The 13778-nt window shown below is 33.5% G+C and overlaps 1 protein-coding gene across 8 annotated transcripts in view; it reads right to left on the minus strand.

Annotated features, from left to right (window-relative positions):
• The window catches only part of LOC120768475 (synaptotagmin 1), an 81385-nt gene that overhangs the window by 14586 nt on the left and 53021 nt on the right, over positions 1-13778 (minus strand). For all 8 annotated transcript variants that reach the window (XM_040095183.1, XM_040095189.1, XM_040095184.1 and 5 more), the window contains 2 exons: positions 13237-13431; positions 12989-13165 (listed from right to left, as the gene is read on the minus strand). In XM_040095183.1, the coding sequence (XP_039951117.1) occupies positions 12989-13165; positions 13237-13431 (372 nt within the window). The remainder of the gene's footprint in view (positions 1-12988; positions 13166-13236; positions 13432-13778) is intronic.

A 13778-nucleotide genomic window follows, 5' to 3' on the forward strand; every position in this document is an offset into this window, starting at 1 on the left:
AAATTTCATTAATAATACAAAATTTGAGACAGATGTTTGTTCAAAGTTTTTATTCATTGCAAAATCGCAAAACACTACGGTGGTATACCGACTTAAGCAGTTCTTCTTCTTCTTCTTAATTGGCGTAGACACCGCTTACGCGATTATAGCCGAGTTAACAACAGCGCGCCAGTCGTTTCTTCTTCTCGCTACGTGGCGCCAATTGGATATTCCAAGCGAAGCCAGGTCCTTCTCCACTTGGTCCTTCCAACGGAGTGGAGGTCTTCCTCTTCCTCTGCTTCCCCCGGCGGGTATTGCGTCGAATACTTTCAGAGCTGGAGTGTTTTCATCCATCCGGACAACATGACCTAGCCAGCGTAGCCGCTGTCTTTTAATTCGCTGGACTATGTCAATGTCGTCGTATATCTCGTACAGCTCATCGTTCCATCGAATGCGATATTCGCCGTGGCCAATGCGCAAAGGACCATACTTAAGCAGTTGCTGTAAACAAATTGGTTGACAGATCGCGCTCATATTTGCCATGGTAATTAAGGGCAGTCCTACCAACTTAGCAAAATACATTTTTTTGAAATATCATTTATCCGTGGAATTTAAACTACAATTTCGGGGTACTTTTTTGACACAATTTATGTATATAGGAACTGAAGGCTATGTAAATTATATTCAGTGATGACAACCTGTTGAATTGTCTGTAAGGAATTATCAGAGCCCAATTAACGCTGAGGCAATTTAACTACAGGGAGCATATATGCGTGTTCTCATACTCAGACTTTGACTCGAGTACTTTAACGCTGTATCTAGTATTGATAAACACTCAACGCTTTTCATACAATTACTTAAGCTAAGAAGATACTTAACTACAACACCACTCTAAATTCCTTAAGGATTATTTTTCTGATTTGAAGTAGGGAGATTCGAGTAGAGGCTTCGTTTAATTCGTTCAAAAGATATTATCATCAAATACATTACTTTGAATATCACCAAATTATACTTATTTATAAATAATTGACCAGTTTCAAGAATTCCAAAAAAGTATTAGATTACAACACAACAACAATTTCGCACAAACATCGATTTCAACACATACTTATATACGTATATATGTATAAATTGGTATATAATTGCATAAAAACGGTAATTTAGCGCAAATTTACAACTCAATTATAAATGAATAAATTCAACTTGAAAAGAAGAGAACAGAATTTATAAAGTTGTAACATAAAAAATTGTTAAAAGTTCTTAGTAGTTGCTAGAGCTTCGATTTGGTATTAGACAGAAGTAAGTGATTTTACTTAAGTTTAAAAGTTTTCAATGTTTTTCGATAGTTGTTTGCGTTTATCCCTTTGTGGTGTGCTAAAATTTGTTCTGCTCAAAGTGTGGTGGGCAACGGTCGGTATTCATGACAACTGTACTGTGGATGGCTGTTGATCCCTGCTTGTGCTTCCTATACATACCAAGTTTAGATAATGTGTACATAACTTAGATTTTGAGTACTAAAATAAAGTTTAATATGAGAAAACATAAAAGAAATAAACATAAAATTTCCACGCGTCTTAGATATTCTCTTAATTAAGTCAATTACCATAGTTCTGTTTTCTCATAATTCATAAAGTACACTATTTTCTGCGTTACGCAGTTTTCAAATAGATCAAATTGCTGCAGTAATAGAGTGTTAAACTACTCAATTACTTACTCACTTATTTGGTATTTACCGGTTACATATTCTCAGGCAATCGGGATTTAGTTTCTTCATAAGAAATTTAATACAATTAATTTAGATTATGAAAATTAAGGCACCAGGAAGAGAGTATTTTTTTCAAAACTTATATACTTACAATTCAGCAGTTACTTGGACTGATTACTTGATATTTCATTTTATCTAATCCATCTAATGGCCGAACTTCTCCAAATACGCGTTTTAAAACTTATAATTAATATAGTATTTGCCATAAATATAATATGAAAACCTATTGCGCAATAGACTAGGCTTTGTTATAGTTGAAAAATTGAATGTTATTGACAAACTAATCGAGTTCTATTTACGAATTTATTTTGTGAAGGCCAAAAGCCTTCGTAGAATCTGGTAAAATACTCGTTGTAATTTTGAATTCTGTTTTTTGTTTCCTGGTATTAATTAGCAGATATTTACATTTATATTCAACTTCAGATTCAGACACACATTTCTTAGCAATTAATTACTAATTGACACTCAATTAATTTTTTGCTTAATATGGTCTTAATTAAGCTATCTATCTGAACATTACCAAGTCATTAAGTTATTTTTGCTTAATTTTTTATTAACATTAATAAAGACAATAACAATAATAAAAGGAAAAGCGAAATTAAATAAGTAAACTAATAGAAATTAGTATTTTTTCATATGCAAATTTTGTTTTCACTTTCGTTCTTTATTGTATTTTTTCGAAAGTAAAATGTTACAACTAACTTTGTTCATTTACACCCAGTTGAAAACGCTTGACACAGACCTAGTCATGTCACAGTATTAACTCTAATTGAAAAGTGTATTTTATAACTAAAATAAACTGAATAATTGAGTAACTGTATTGTTTATATACAAAAAACTGGGCGTCCATAAAACCATCACTCGTAAAATGAGTCACATTGTGACTTGTAGAAATGAGTTGCCATCAAATTTTCGGTTCTCATTTGTATATGTTTATGTGTATGAGTGCGTTTAAAGCCTTATAATGCTAAATAGATTTGAAAAATGCATATAAAATATGAAAAGTGAAAATTTCAAATATGCTTTAAGTTCAAAATACTTAATTATATTTAGTCACCAAAGAAAACACTATCAATTAGTAAGGTAATTCTTATTGGCATTCAAAAACTAAGTTACATATATACTATAAATGTAGTAAATAGAGGTGACATACATAGAGAAAAAATGTAAAGTAAGACTTTGGTTCATTCTTCAATAAATATATGCATATAAAGAGTTAATAAAAAGTAGCTACTTTTCTGCCAATTTTAGTATTTTTTTACAAGTTCTGCTCCGATATCGTACAATTTTGCAATTTTTGCTTGTATTTTTTTTTCATTACTAGCAAAAAAGTAAGTTTAGCTTTTACATAGAAAATAAGTAGGATGCTATAGGTTTACCACTTACCTAAATGGTTCAGTTTAACGTCTTTTTGTTGCTGTCTTGTTACTTTTGTAATTACGAGTTTTCATGACTTGAATATGTGTGTTTGGTAATTTTTTGAAAAACACAGTTTTGAGATGTTTAAATAATTTTTTTTTATTAAAACTAAAGAAATGTGAACGAAAACATAATTTGAAAATAAATTTATAAAATTAATTTTTACAAATTTTGGTTGTCTGTTTGAGTAAATATTTGTTGTTTGCTGTTTGTGTCGAAGCTCTTTATATTGAAACTTAAGACATAAATGATATAATATAAATAAAAAACATAAAAATACGGTTATATTTATGTATGATAATCAACAGAGCAAACAGAAGAGTTCAGACACCAAGCCAACGAAAGAGAGAATTTTAAAAAACTAAATCCTTTAGGGAAATACGAACTATACGTTGAAGATCTTGCTATATTTTGAATAGGGGTCTATTATCAGCAATGAGGTCTGAAAATAAATAAGTATTGTAAGGTGTCGCCTTTTAAAAAAATCGAGTTTTTTTGATTTGGATACTTCTAATCATTTCGTGGTTTTCAAAGTATAGATTATTTTCTCATTGATATTTTCTTCTTCACTCTCACGAAGCACGATCCTGTCGCAGATTTGTTTCCGGATTTTGACTGAGAATGATCGGGCTTCTTCAGTTTTTAATATTTCATAGATCCGGTACTATCGATAAAATTAAAAGTATACTGCTCCTTATTATTCAGAACATTAGTTGCCTTGAATCAAAAAGCTGTTTCGGATTTGTTGAAGTAGATAGAATATCAAAGCTTCTCTTTAACTTTCTTTAATGAATAACTCTGGGCCTGCACGAGAGCTGATGTTAGCAGACATGCATGAGTAATTTCGGTATCGTCTTTGTACGAATAAGAGTATTTGGTTTATGGACAGAACGATAATATTTTGGAAAAAACTCGCAAGACAGATTATATTGGTGCGGGAACGTAGCATAGATTATTAGTATTTTGGGAACATCATAAGAATGTTGAATATTACAAAAATATTAGATTTTTTCCAAAGTAATTATCAAGTTACTTTCAAATTTCCCGATTCGTACTATTAATTTTCGCTGAACTAAGATTTTAATGGCTCGACGGCACCATAGTCAAGTCCACTATGTTCTACGGAGTCTTTATGTGGTAGAGAGCTCTAGAAAAGACCACACTTGCAAAGAAGAGTGCATCGCGTGTCTTTGTGATAAAACTGTTATGGGTGCCCGGTCACAGCGGAATCGTAATCGGTAGAATGGGAGCGGATGGGTGCTTCCATATCCTCCTGCGTTCTACTATTAAGTAGCTGGGAATCCCGGAAGCTTGGTCAGCGGTGGGCCACCATCGGTACATGTGCTGTCGCAAAAGCAGTTTGGTCAAAGAACAAAGGCAAAAGATTTAGTAATTTCTATGGCCTCAGCAAGGCTAGCCTCTCCCTAGTTTTTTAGGCTTTTAACGGGCCATTGCCCTAGTGGCGTCCACGCAGTAAGACTAGGAATCCTACCAGATGCCATCTATAGTTCGAACACAGGAGTTTTTCTTTTCTGTGGCCTCTCAAAGGACTACATACGGCAGCCCACATGCGATCTTTGATCAGCCATCTAAGCTAACCTAACCAACATAAGTTTTTAATTAGAGGTAAATGGCCACAGTCACATTTCACGGAAGAACGAATCGAACAAACAACTGATGTAAATACAATATGATAGTGTGATAAGATGAAGCAAATAGGTGCTGTAGATGAGAGGGCATATACTCTCGAGTATTGCATTTAACTGAAATACATTGCTGTTGGCTTAGAACACATAGAACTCACAGCGAGTAGGGAAGGCTTTAAATTGTTGAAATTGGTTTAATTTTTCATATTTAAAAAAATTCTGGTACAAATAAGAAAAGAACTCTGAGAATAATTAGCTTCAGCTGACCTCTAAAGAGGTATGAAAATTCTCTCTTGATGTAAAAGTCGCAAGCAAATAAGGCAAAATAACAAATAAAGAATTATGCATGAAAAATTATTTAAATTAAAGAAAACATTAAAAAACAGAACAATTTCTTTTAGCAAATTGAAAAGTGCAAATACAATTTCTGCTCACATAGGGGCGTCCATTTATTTCGTTACAAAAATATCAAAGGAATATGCTTAACATTCGGGATGTACACCAATACATCGAAATACGAGTATATATGTTAGAATTTCAATAATTGTTTATATATGCACATTGATTATCACTAATAGCAATACCAATTCGGAAAACAACGAAAATACGATTATAAATACTTCGGTAATGTGACAACAACGAAACAAAACAATGAGTACTTTGGAGAAAATCCGTTTGATGAGTACTTACGTGTGAGTGGCCATTGCGTTAACCCAGTTTTATAACGTTAAAGTTGAGCGAATATACGTAAGAGATTTGAACAGATCGAGGTGGTTGTGGTGGTGGTGGTTGGTAGACGGTTTTGCGATGGAAAGTGGTTTGAAGTTTTTGATTTTTGTTTTCGTTTTGGTGAACCAATCGCATTTTTTCATAATTCATAATTCGTAATTTGCATTTTTATTTTTTTGTTTGGCAAATGATGTGATTGTACAAATTGAAATGAGTTGTTTTTGTAGTTCGTTTTCGTTTTTTATTTTCGATTTTTTTTTTTTAAATTTTTGTTTTTGTTTGACAGATCAAATCGTTTTGGTAATGGATTGAATTGTAACGGTACAATATTACGGGTGGGTTTGATTGGTCAATTTGCATTTTAGCGATACGAACGGAAGTAATGTAACGTGTTATAAAAGATAAAAGTAATTAAGAAGAAAAGAATTAAGAGAAGATTAAATATTTTCAATATTAATTTAATGTTTATATAATTTTTGGTTTTGAATAGCCAAAATTTTATAAAATTTATATAAGTTATATAATTTGAAATAATTTCTTTGCATATGGGTTGAAAAAAGCAATGCGGTTTCGAAACAAAAACAATTTCGAACGAAATGTATTTAAATTATCTTCTTCATACAAATAATGTAGAGCAACGGAAAAGTTCAAATATTTTACGCATCATAATGAATAATAGTCTAGAAAAGTTGAAAATAATTTATGTAAGCAAAGCATGCAGGTAATGGCAGCAGAATTTCGCTAATATACTTGGTGAGAAAGATCATAATTTTCAATATTTTTTTTGTATAAATGTTTTCGTACATTTTTGTTGCGCTAACTAATTAATTTAATAATTTACATTGACAAGATAAAAAAAAATGAAAATTGTATTTATATTTGGAAATTGTAATGCATTAAAAACGAGCGCGTACACTTGCTTCGGCGTGTTTCAGACTCATTCGCATGCCAGGCTTTTGAGATAATTCAATTTCAATATTTTTACAGTTAATCTGTGGCATTTTTCAATATGGATAATCAAAAATTCGATAATTGGTGTTGATTGTCATGTACTTAGAGTAATGCTTGAGAAATTTCACGGTATGCCATGTGTGTTGGGTGTGTGCATGAGTAATTTTGTGTGGTGGGTGTGCGTATGTGCTGGAGTTTACTGTATGGTAATTTTGTTGTAGAAAAGTGTATGTGGTGTTAAAGAGTTGTGGTTTCCAGAATCGTATGTATGTTTGTAATGCTGCAATCTTCAATCAAATCAGTGTCTTGAGTGCGTCAAATTTTGTTTTTGTTGTTGTGCTGCTATGCTACCGGAAATGAGTTCAGTGCAAAGGATGAGCTCTTCAAATAGTGTACTAATTGTATTAGAAACACTTTGAGGAATATTTCAATGTGCCCGGTTTTTAAATTTAAATAAATCGAAAATAAAATTGTTTGGTGTGGCAATTTTGTATGGTACGACAGCCAAGGCTTATGCTATTAACATTTACTTAGTCTAATCTTTAGCTCCATTAAATAACATTTAAAATTTGTACTCAAAAACGGACAGTACCACAAAGCCTTAATATTAATGTATACAATTTGCTTCCGTAAAATGTTTACAGACGCAGCCATGCTGGTATTAAAGCATTAAATGACAACGTTGTTGGAGTACTCGTAAAAGTAAGATTTTCTCCTACTAAACCTGTTTTTAATATTACAAAACACAGTTTTTTCTAGTAATTCAGAGTAAGACACGAATATGTATGGGCTAAATTAAGAAATACTAGTGTCATATATTACTTATAATTTCAATCAGCAAATGAAATGCCCTTCATATGGTTCCGCAGCAGCAAGGCAGTATACATCTTCTTCGGCTATCAACAGTCTCCGCCGCATTGCATACTCTCTAGCATCTATTCGGCTATTAGGGTCAGATCAGGCCTGTTCCAAAGTCGGCTGGTCATGAAATTTCCATAGCTAATGGTGTCTATTACTTATATAAGCCGTTACAATACCGCAAAGGTCTATTAAGTAGTCTCGCGTTTGTCCCTCAATTCAAATAATATTTCTACTTTTCTATTCTACTATCGAAAGATGAAAATCATTCGAAAATTGGTTCCATATAAATCACAATAATAGTCATCAACTGACCAGATATTCACCATGCGCCAAAGTTTGGAAAATCCACTTGAAAAGAGGATCGACACACACCACCTCTTCGTTGATTTCAAAGCTGCTTTTCACAGCACAAAAAGGAACTGATTTCATGCTGTGATGTCTGAGTTTGGTATCTCCGCAAAACTAATACGGCTGTATAAACTGACGTTGAGCGATACCAAAAGCTCCACTAGGATCGGAAAGGACCTCTTCGAGTCTGCATTAACATCAACAACAACGTCAGCCTCGAAATCCAATGCAGAATAATTCTTGCCTACAGGTGCTGACTAGGCAATTTAGAAGTAAATTCCTTTTTCGACGAAGAAAGACCAATTTCTACAAGTCACTCATCATCGTCGTACTGCTTTGTGGTGCAGAGGCATGGCACAATTTCAGATCAGTATCATAAAATCTGAAGTACTAATGAGTATACATATATATATATACAGGCAAACAGACGGACATGACTAAATCGACTGACCTCATAAGGCTGATTAGTTATATACAATTGTATATAGATAGATAGATTGGGAGGATATGTACCGGGACCATAGGTCTATTGTGCAGTCTGATTCTTTCATGTTGTTTCGTTCAATCTGTCACTCTCAGAATATCTGGGATTCTTCAGGGATTGATGGATATAATGCAACATAGCTTCGAATGCATGACTTCTAGATGTGTCAGCTTTCTTCCTTTAGTCCCAGATCTCTTTCCTATTCTGTGCATATGTTGCGTAGTCTGCAGTGCCCTGTAAGAAATCTTTAAATTTCTTAAGTAATTTTTGCTAAGTAAAATAATATTTGTTAAATCTTCTGGTGCTGTAGCTGTCTATTAGTTGCTTTGCTTGTCTTATTCCATCACTACTGTATTTTATTTTCTTTTTCTTATGTCTCAGTTTTTGTTTTATTGTGTGAGGGTCTCCATTGACGGGTAGGAGTCCGTAGGAGTCTACTTTTTCATTTCCTTCAATACTTTTAAGTACCGAAACATAAACTAGCTATACTTTATTCCGGTTCCCCAGTTGCATTTAGTTTCCTGACACATTCTCTTACCATAAGCGTCAGTGGCGGTTCCAGAATTTATTTTTGGGGGGTTCTACAGTAAAACAAAATTCCTTCCAACAATTTTTTTATTGATGTTACTTCGTAAGTTCTTTTGAATTTGAAGTAAAATAATTTTTCGCGCTCTGATTTTATGAAAGTAGTAAAATAGAGTCCTATGAATTCAATCTATTAACTGATTTTCGTCAATCGTTTATTATTAGTGAACTGCTAATCTCTTATTTTGATCTTCACCCAAATTTTCATAGCCAAAACCCCCAGTTGATCTACTATTTGATGATAATGTCATCAGTGTAGCTTGGCTGTTACTGGAAATTACCATATGCCGATTAATAGTCACTCGTCTGAGTATGATCTTTGCGTTTGAGGTGATGACGAATACTGAATACTTTTTGGACCCATAATCCATTTGTTCTTTTGGCTCTACCTGTGTTAAGTCGTAGATAATTTCGTCTATCTTGAACCCAGTTATCTGAGCTTATTTCCATGATATTTATTAACTTATAACAACGCTGATTTTGAAAACAAAATAGTATGTAGATACTTTAAAGCGTCTTCGGCGTTTCCTTCGAGGTATGACAAATTCTCAAATATACCAATATGACCTAAAAGGTAAACGAAATTCCTAATAAGGATGCTTTCAATTTCAATACTTCTATCGAACAAAAAACTTTATTTAGATAACATTAGTTGACAAAGAGTACCTACAAAATTCTTAAAATAAATTTAGAATTGCAAATGTGAACATGTCATTGAGGTTTTAGGTATTTGGTCTATGAGTGTGAACATACTTTAAGTGTAATTTCGTGAAGTAAAATTCGAAAATGGCATCTACAAAATAGTTCGTTTTAAATGTGACGCCTGAAATATTTTTACAGAGGAATAAAGATTTCTAAAAAGCATAGGCTTGTTTTCTTTATAATCATTAGTGATTTTCCAACAACGTTGTCATTTTCAAGTATATATTTTTTAATATTGCATTCTCGTACAATAAAAGCCGGAGGGTTTTGCTCTGCAATTCATCTGAGTTTCTCAACAAAATAATATTGTAGCATAAATGATTGTATTTTTAATTTATGAATAATTAAAAAATGCCCACAAATCTCATATTAGATTTCAATCGATCATTTTTGCGCCGGTTCTTCATTTTAATTCTATGGTGAAACTGTACATTTTTATATAAGTAATTAGTTAAATACTCAATAAGTTTTTGCGACAAAATTAAAACACAAAAATTTAACTACAATATTAACAATGTGAGAAAAATGCAGAAAATATTTGTTTTTAGAATTCGAAAAAAATGTATATTGCATAAAAGTGAGGTGGTAATTAAAGAAATATTAGTAGTAGTACAAAGAGTAATATTCATATGATTTTTTGTTGTTGTTTTGTATGTATTTATTTACCTTCTACGAAAGGTCGGAATCAAATCAATTTTATTTTTATTATTTTTTTGAGTTTGAGTAGTGAGTACGAGTAGTAGTAGTAGTACATAGTAGTAGTAGTAGTAGTAGTAGTAGTAGTAGTAGTAGTGGTTGTAGTAAATAGAGGGGGAGTGGAAAAGAAAAACTTGTTTAGAGTTTGATTTAAATGCTTTTGTTCATTGCAAATGTTGTCTTAATTTAATTTTAAGTTTGCTGCTATATAAAAATGTTCAAGACCTTGAGTGGAACTTAAGCGCCTTGATAAGTAAAAATGAAGTTAAACTTTTATAGTAAAATATTATAGTAAAATTGCTTGTTGTGCTGTTGAAATAACTAGGAAAATCATAAAATTATTTGAGAACCAAATAACCTCTAATACATATAATTCATATTAACAAAATTTCAAATGCTTTAAGGCACTTTCTTTTGCTAGGGTAATAAAGGTTGGTTGTTAAGCTTTTTCATTTACTCGTAATGCTTTTTTATAGGTAGCGGGTTGTTGTTAAAGTGGAAACTTAAAATTTATTTTTCGTTTATTAAATGCATTTTGAACTGGGTGTGTTGAGCTAAACGGGTTGGTTTCTGCGCTGTTTCATATTAATGTTGCCAGTGGTTCCTGTAAATTTCTTTATGTACTGAGGTTGTGCATTTGTCTGCTGCTTTGTATGTCATTACGTAACACAATTAACTGACACACACTGTTGCGCGAAAAAAATTCCAACTGTACACACACACAAAATATACTCATTACACGCGAGTTAACTGTTTATAGCAATGCAGTATCTCTAGTATTATTAAATTATGTTAAACAAGTGAGGAATGGCTAAGTTCGGGTGCAACCGAACATTTTATACTCTTGCAACCGGCTAGAGTCAAAGCGACATACATTAAGCTGCTAAACGTCAACCAGAGGATCGGAATTCAAGCAATATACAGGGTGGCTCAAAACTAATCCTGCTATCAGAGGCTGCTATAAATTTTGCAATTGACCTCTAATGTCAGTTCTGTTTTGACATTTGTGTAGTAAACACATGCGAAATACACGTCAATAAACAATGGTACGCCACACTGCGTGCCACAACCGATATGCTGCAGGATGCATTTCCCCGGCGTCTAATCTCCCAATTGGCGATTTGCACTGGCCAGCAAGAGCGCCGGATTTGACCGCTCCAGACTTCTTTTTGTGGGGTTTTTGAAGTCGCTGGTTTATGTCAACAAGCCTCGGGCTCTTGCAGCTCTTAAAGACAATGTCCGTCAAGAATGTGAGGATCTATCGCCGGAAGTTCTGGCCAAAGTATTGGAAAATGTCATATGAAGGGCTCAAATGACAATCAACTGTGGCGGCGGCCATTTACATGATATCATATGCTCGACTTGATGTAAAAAAATTTAAAAGACCAAATGAAAATAATACACAAGCAGAATCAAAGTTTTTCATTTTCCAAAAAACATCGGAAGATTAGTTTTGCGCCACCTGTTATATATATAACTCATATGTATATATATCGCATTCGGAGGCCTATTTTTGCCACTACTACATACCATGAATATGCCATGTTCCCGGAGATTCATCAAGGTACTTCACATACCACTACCAATCATATATACTAAAGTCACCCGGAAACTCGAAAATCTTTATATTTCAAGTAGATATATAGGAGCTAAGGGCAGTATTGACCCGATTCAATTAATTTTTGACTCACAGACGTACCATTGTCAGGAAAAGATTATGCCTGAATTTCAATTATATATCTCACATATTGACCGAGATTTTCATAGAAAAGTCAGCTATAGGTACCGGGGTCCAAATATTCGGTACCTAGAGGCTTGAACAGTTTTTGTTGGATATGGACAATTTTTGTTTATAAGACGGCATACGCTCAAGGCATTATTCGGGCAAAGTTTTATACTGTTATATAATTGCTGCTTATTTTGTACACGGGAAAGAAAAGACAATATCCGTCAAGAAGATAAATGGATAAAATTGTATTATATGGAAAGTAGGCGTGGTTGCAGTCCGATTTTTCTTATTTTCGGGCTGTGTAATAAAAATGATTTCATCCATGTTCACACTGTCGGTAAAAGTTCCTATACCATTTGCGCTAAGTGAATTTGGTTGTTATAGTTCTTGTGGTCTTATGTACATTAAACCTATTAGAGGACGGTTCCACACCCACTTTTTTCACAATTTTCAGCCCAGAGATGCCCCTTGCTACTGCTATCTGATCTGATTGCGCCCTTCGCAGAATACACTTTACTTTTTAGTCATGTATACCTATATCATAAATATGTATATCTTAATTTTTACTTGCGTTGCAGCTTGCAAGGACGGACGGACGAACAGACAGACATTCAGCCGGATTTCAACTCTTCTCGCCATCCTCATCATTTCTATATGTATACATAACCCTATACCTATCTCGATTACCTTTAGGTGATACGTATAAACGTTAGGTGAACAAGCTATTATACCCTGTAGAAACATGTTGCAAGAGTATAAAAATTGTGTAACTGCACTTTGAGCTTTTAATTGAACTTTGAACTTTTAAAAGCGCTAGAAAGCTAGCACTTAAGTTAAAAACTCAAACCCGTTAAATTATTTATTGCAGTTGTTTGAAATGTATATTTATACGTAGGGACTTAGAAATATATTTAGTTTATTTTTGTTGTTGTTTTTTGCTTATGTATTTTACTCATTACGTTTACATTTAGAAGAAAGTAATAATAAATTAGTAGAAGTACAACATTTTTGTTAATTGAAAATAAAGTGAAAATGAAAAAGTTAACTCTTAGCAGCTGGCAACGCTGTGCGCCAGCACAGCCAGTATCACATACCTGTCCGCCTTCACCTTCAACGCTGACCAAGTCTCGCCATTCCTCGATAGTTTGCGCCAAGTCAATTGTGCAGAGTGGCACCTTCACCTCGCCGATTTGGTCATGCTTGGAGAAACGATCGAAATCGAATATGGCAAATACGAGCGTCTTGTTCATGGCATCGGCATAGGGCAAGCTCTAGCAGTTGACGACGAGTATATAAATTTTCTCATTAGCAAATTGTAGAATAGCAAAAATAGGTATATTACCTTAAATGTGAAGGTTTCATTGAAGACCGGGTTCAGTGTTTTGCGATGCACTTTGGTTTCGAACTTCTTCTTCTTGTCGGGTAGCAAATAGACCTTAACGTAAGGATCTGATGTGCCGCCCATATCAAGCGCGGGCAATTCTTCGGCTTGTATAACGGTGACCGCTAAGCTGTTCGAGTTGAAGTCATATTCGAGCTATTAAATGGAAGAGCAAAGCGACATACAAGAAAGAGAGAAACAAAAAGCGTAAAAAAATGGCGAAAAAAAGAAAAAGAGAGCAAGTGAAGAGTATTGAAGCAGTTTCACGCAATCCAGCCATTTGCGGAGCGGCGATATTAAGAAAAAATATATTTATTAGTTCATTTGTAATTATTTCTTGGATGTTCAAATCAATTAGGATTAGGCGCAATGTGTGTAAACTTATTGTTTATTACTTAGTGAATCAGTTTGTGCAGTTGTGACTTGATTAAGATATGTGGTCTATACTAATATGTGGGATATAAAATTTACTGAAAACAATTTTCTCAATCTCAACATTTAGA

The sequence above is a fragment of the Bactrocera tryoni genome, chromosome 2 (genome assembly GCF_016617805.1).
Source record: "Bactrocera tryoni isolate S06 chromosome 2, CSIRO_BtryS06_freeze2, whole genome shotgun sequence".
NCBI lineage: Eukaryota > Metazoa > Arthropoda > Insecta > Diptera > Tephritidae > Bactrocera > Bactrocera tryoni.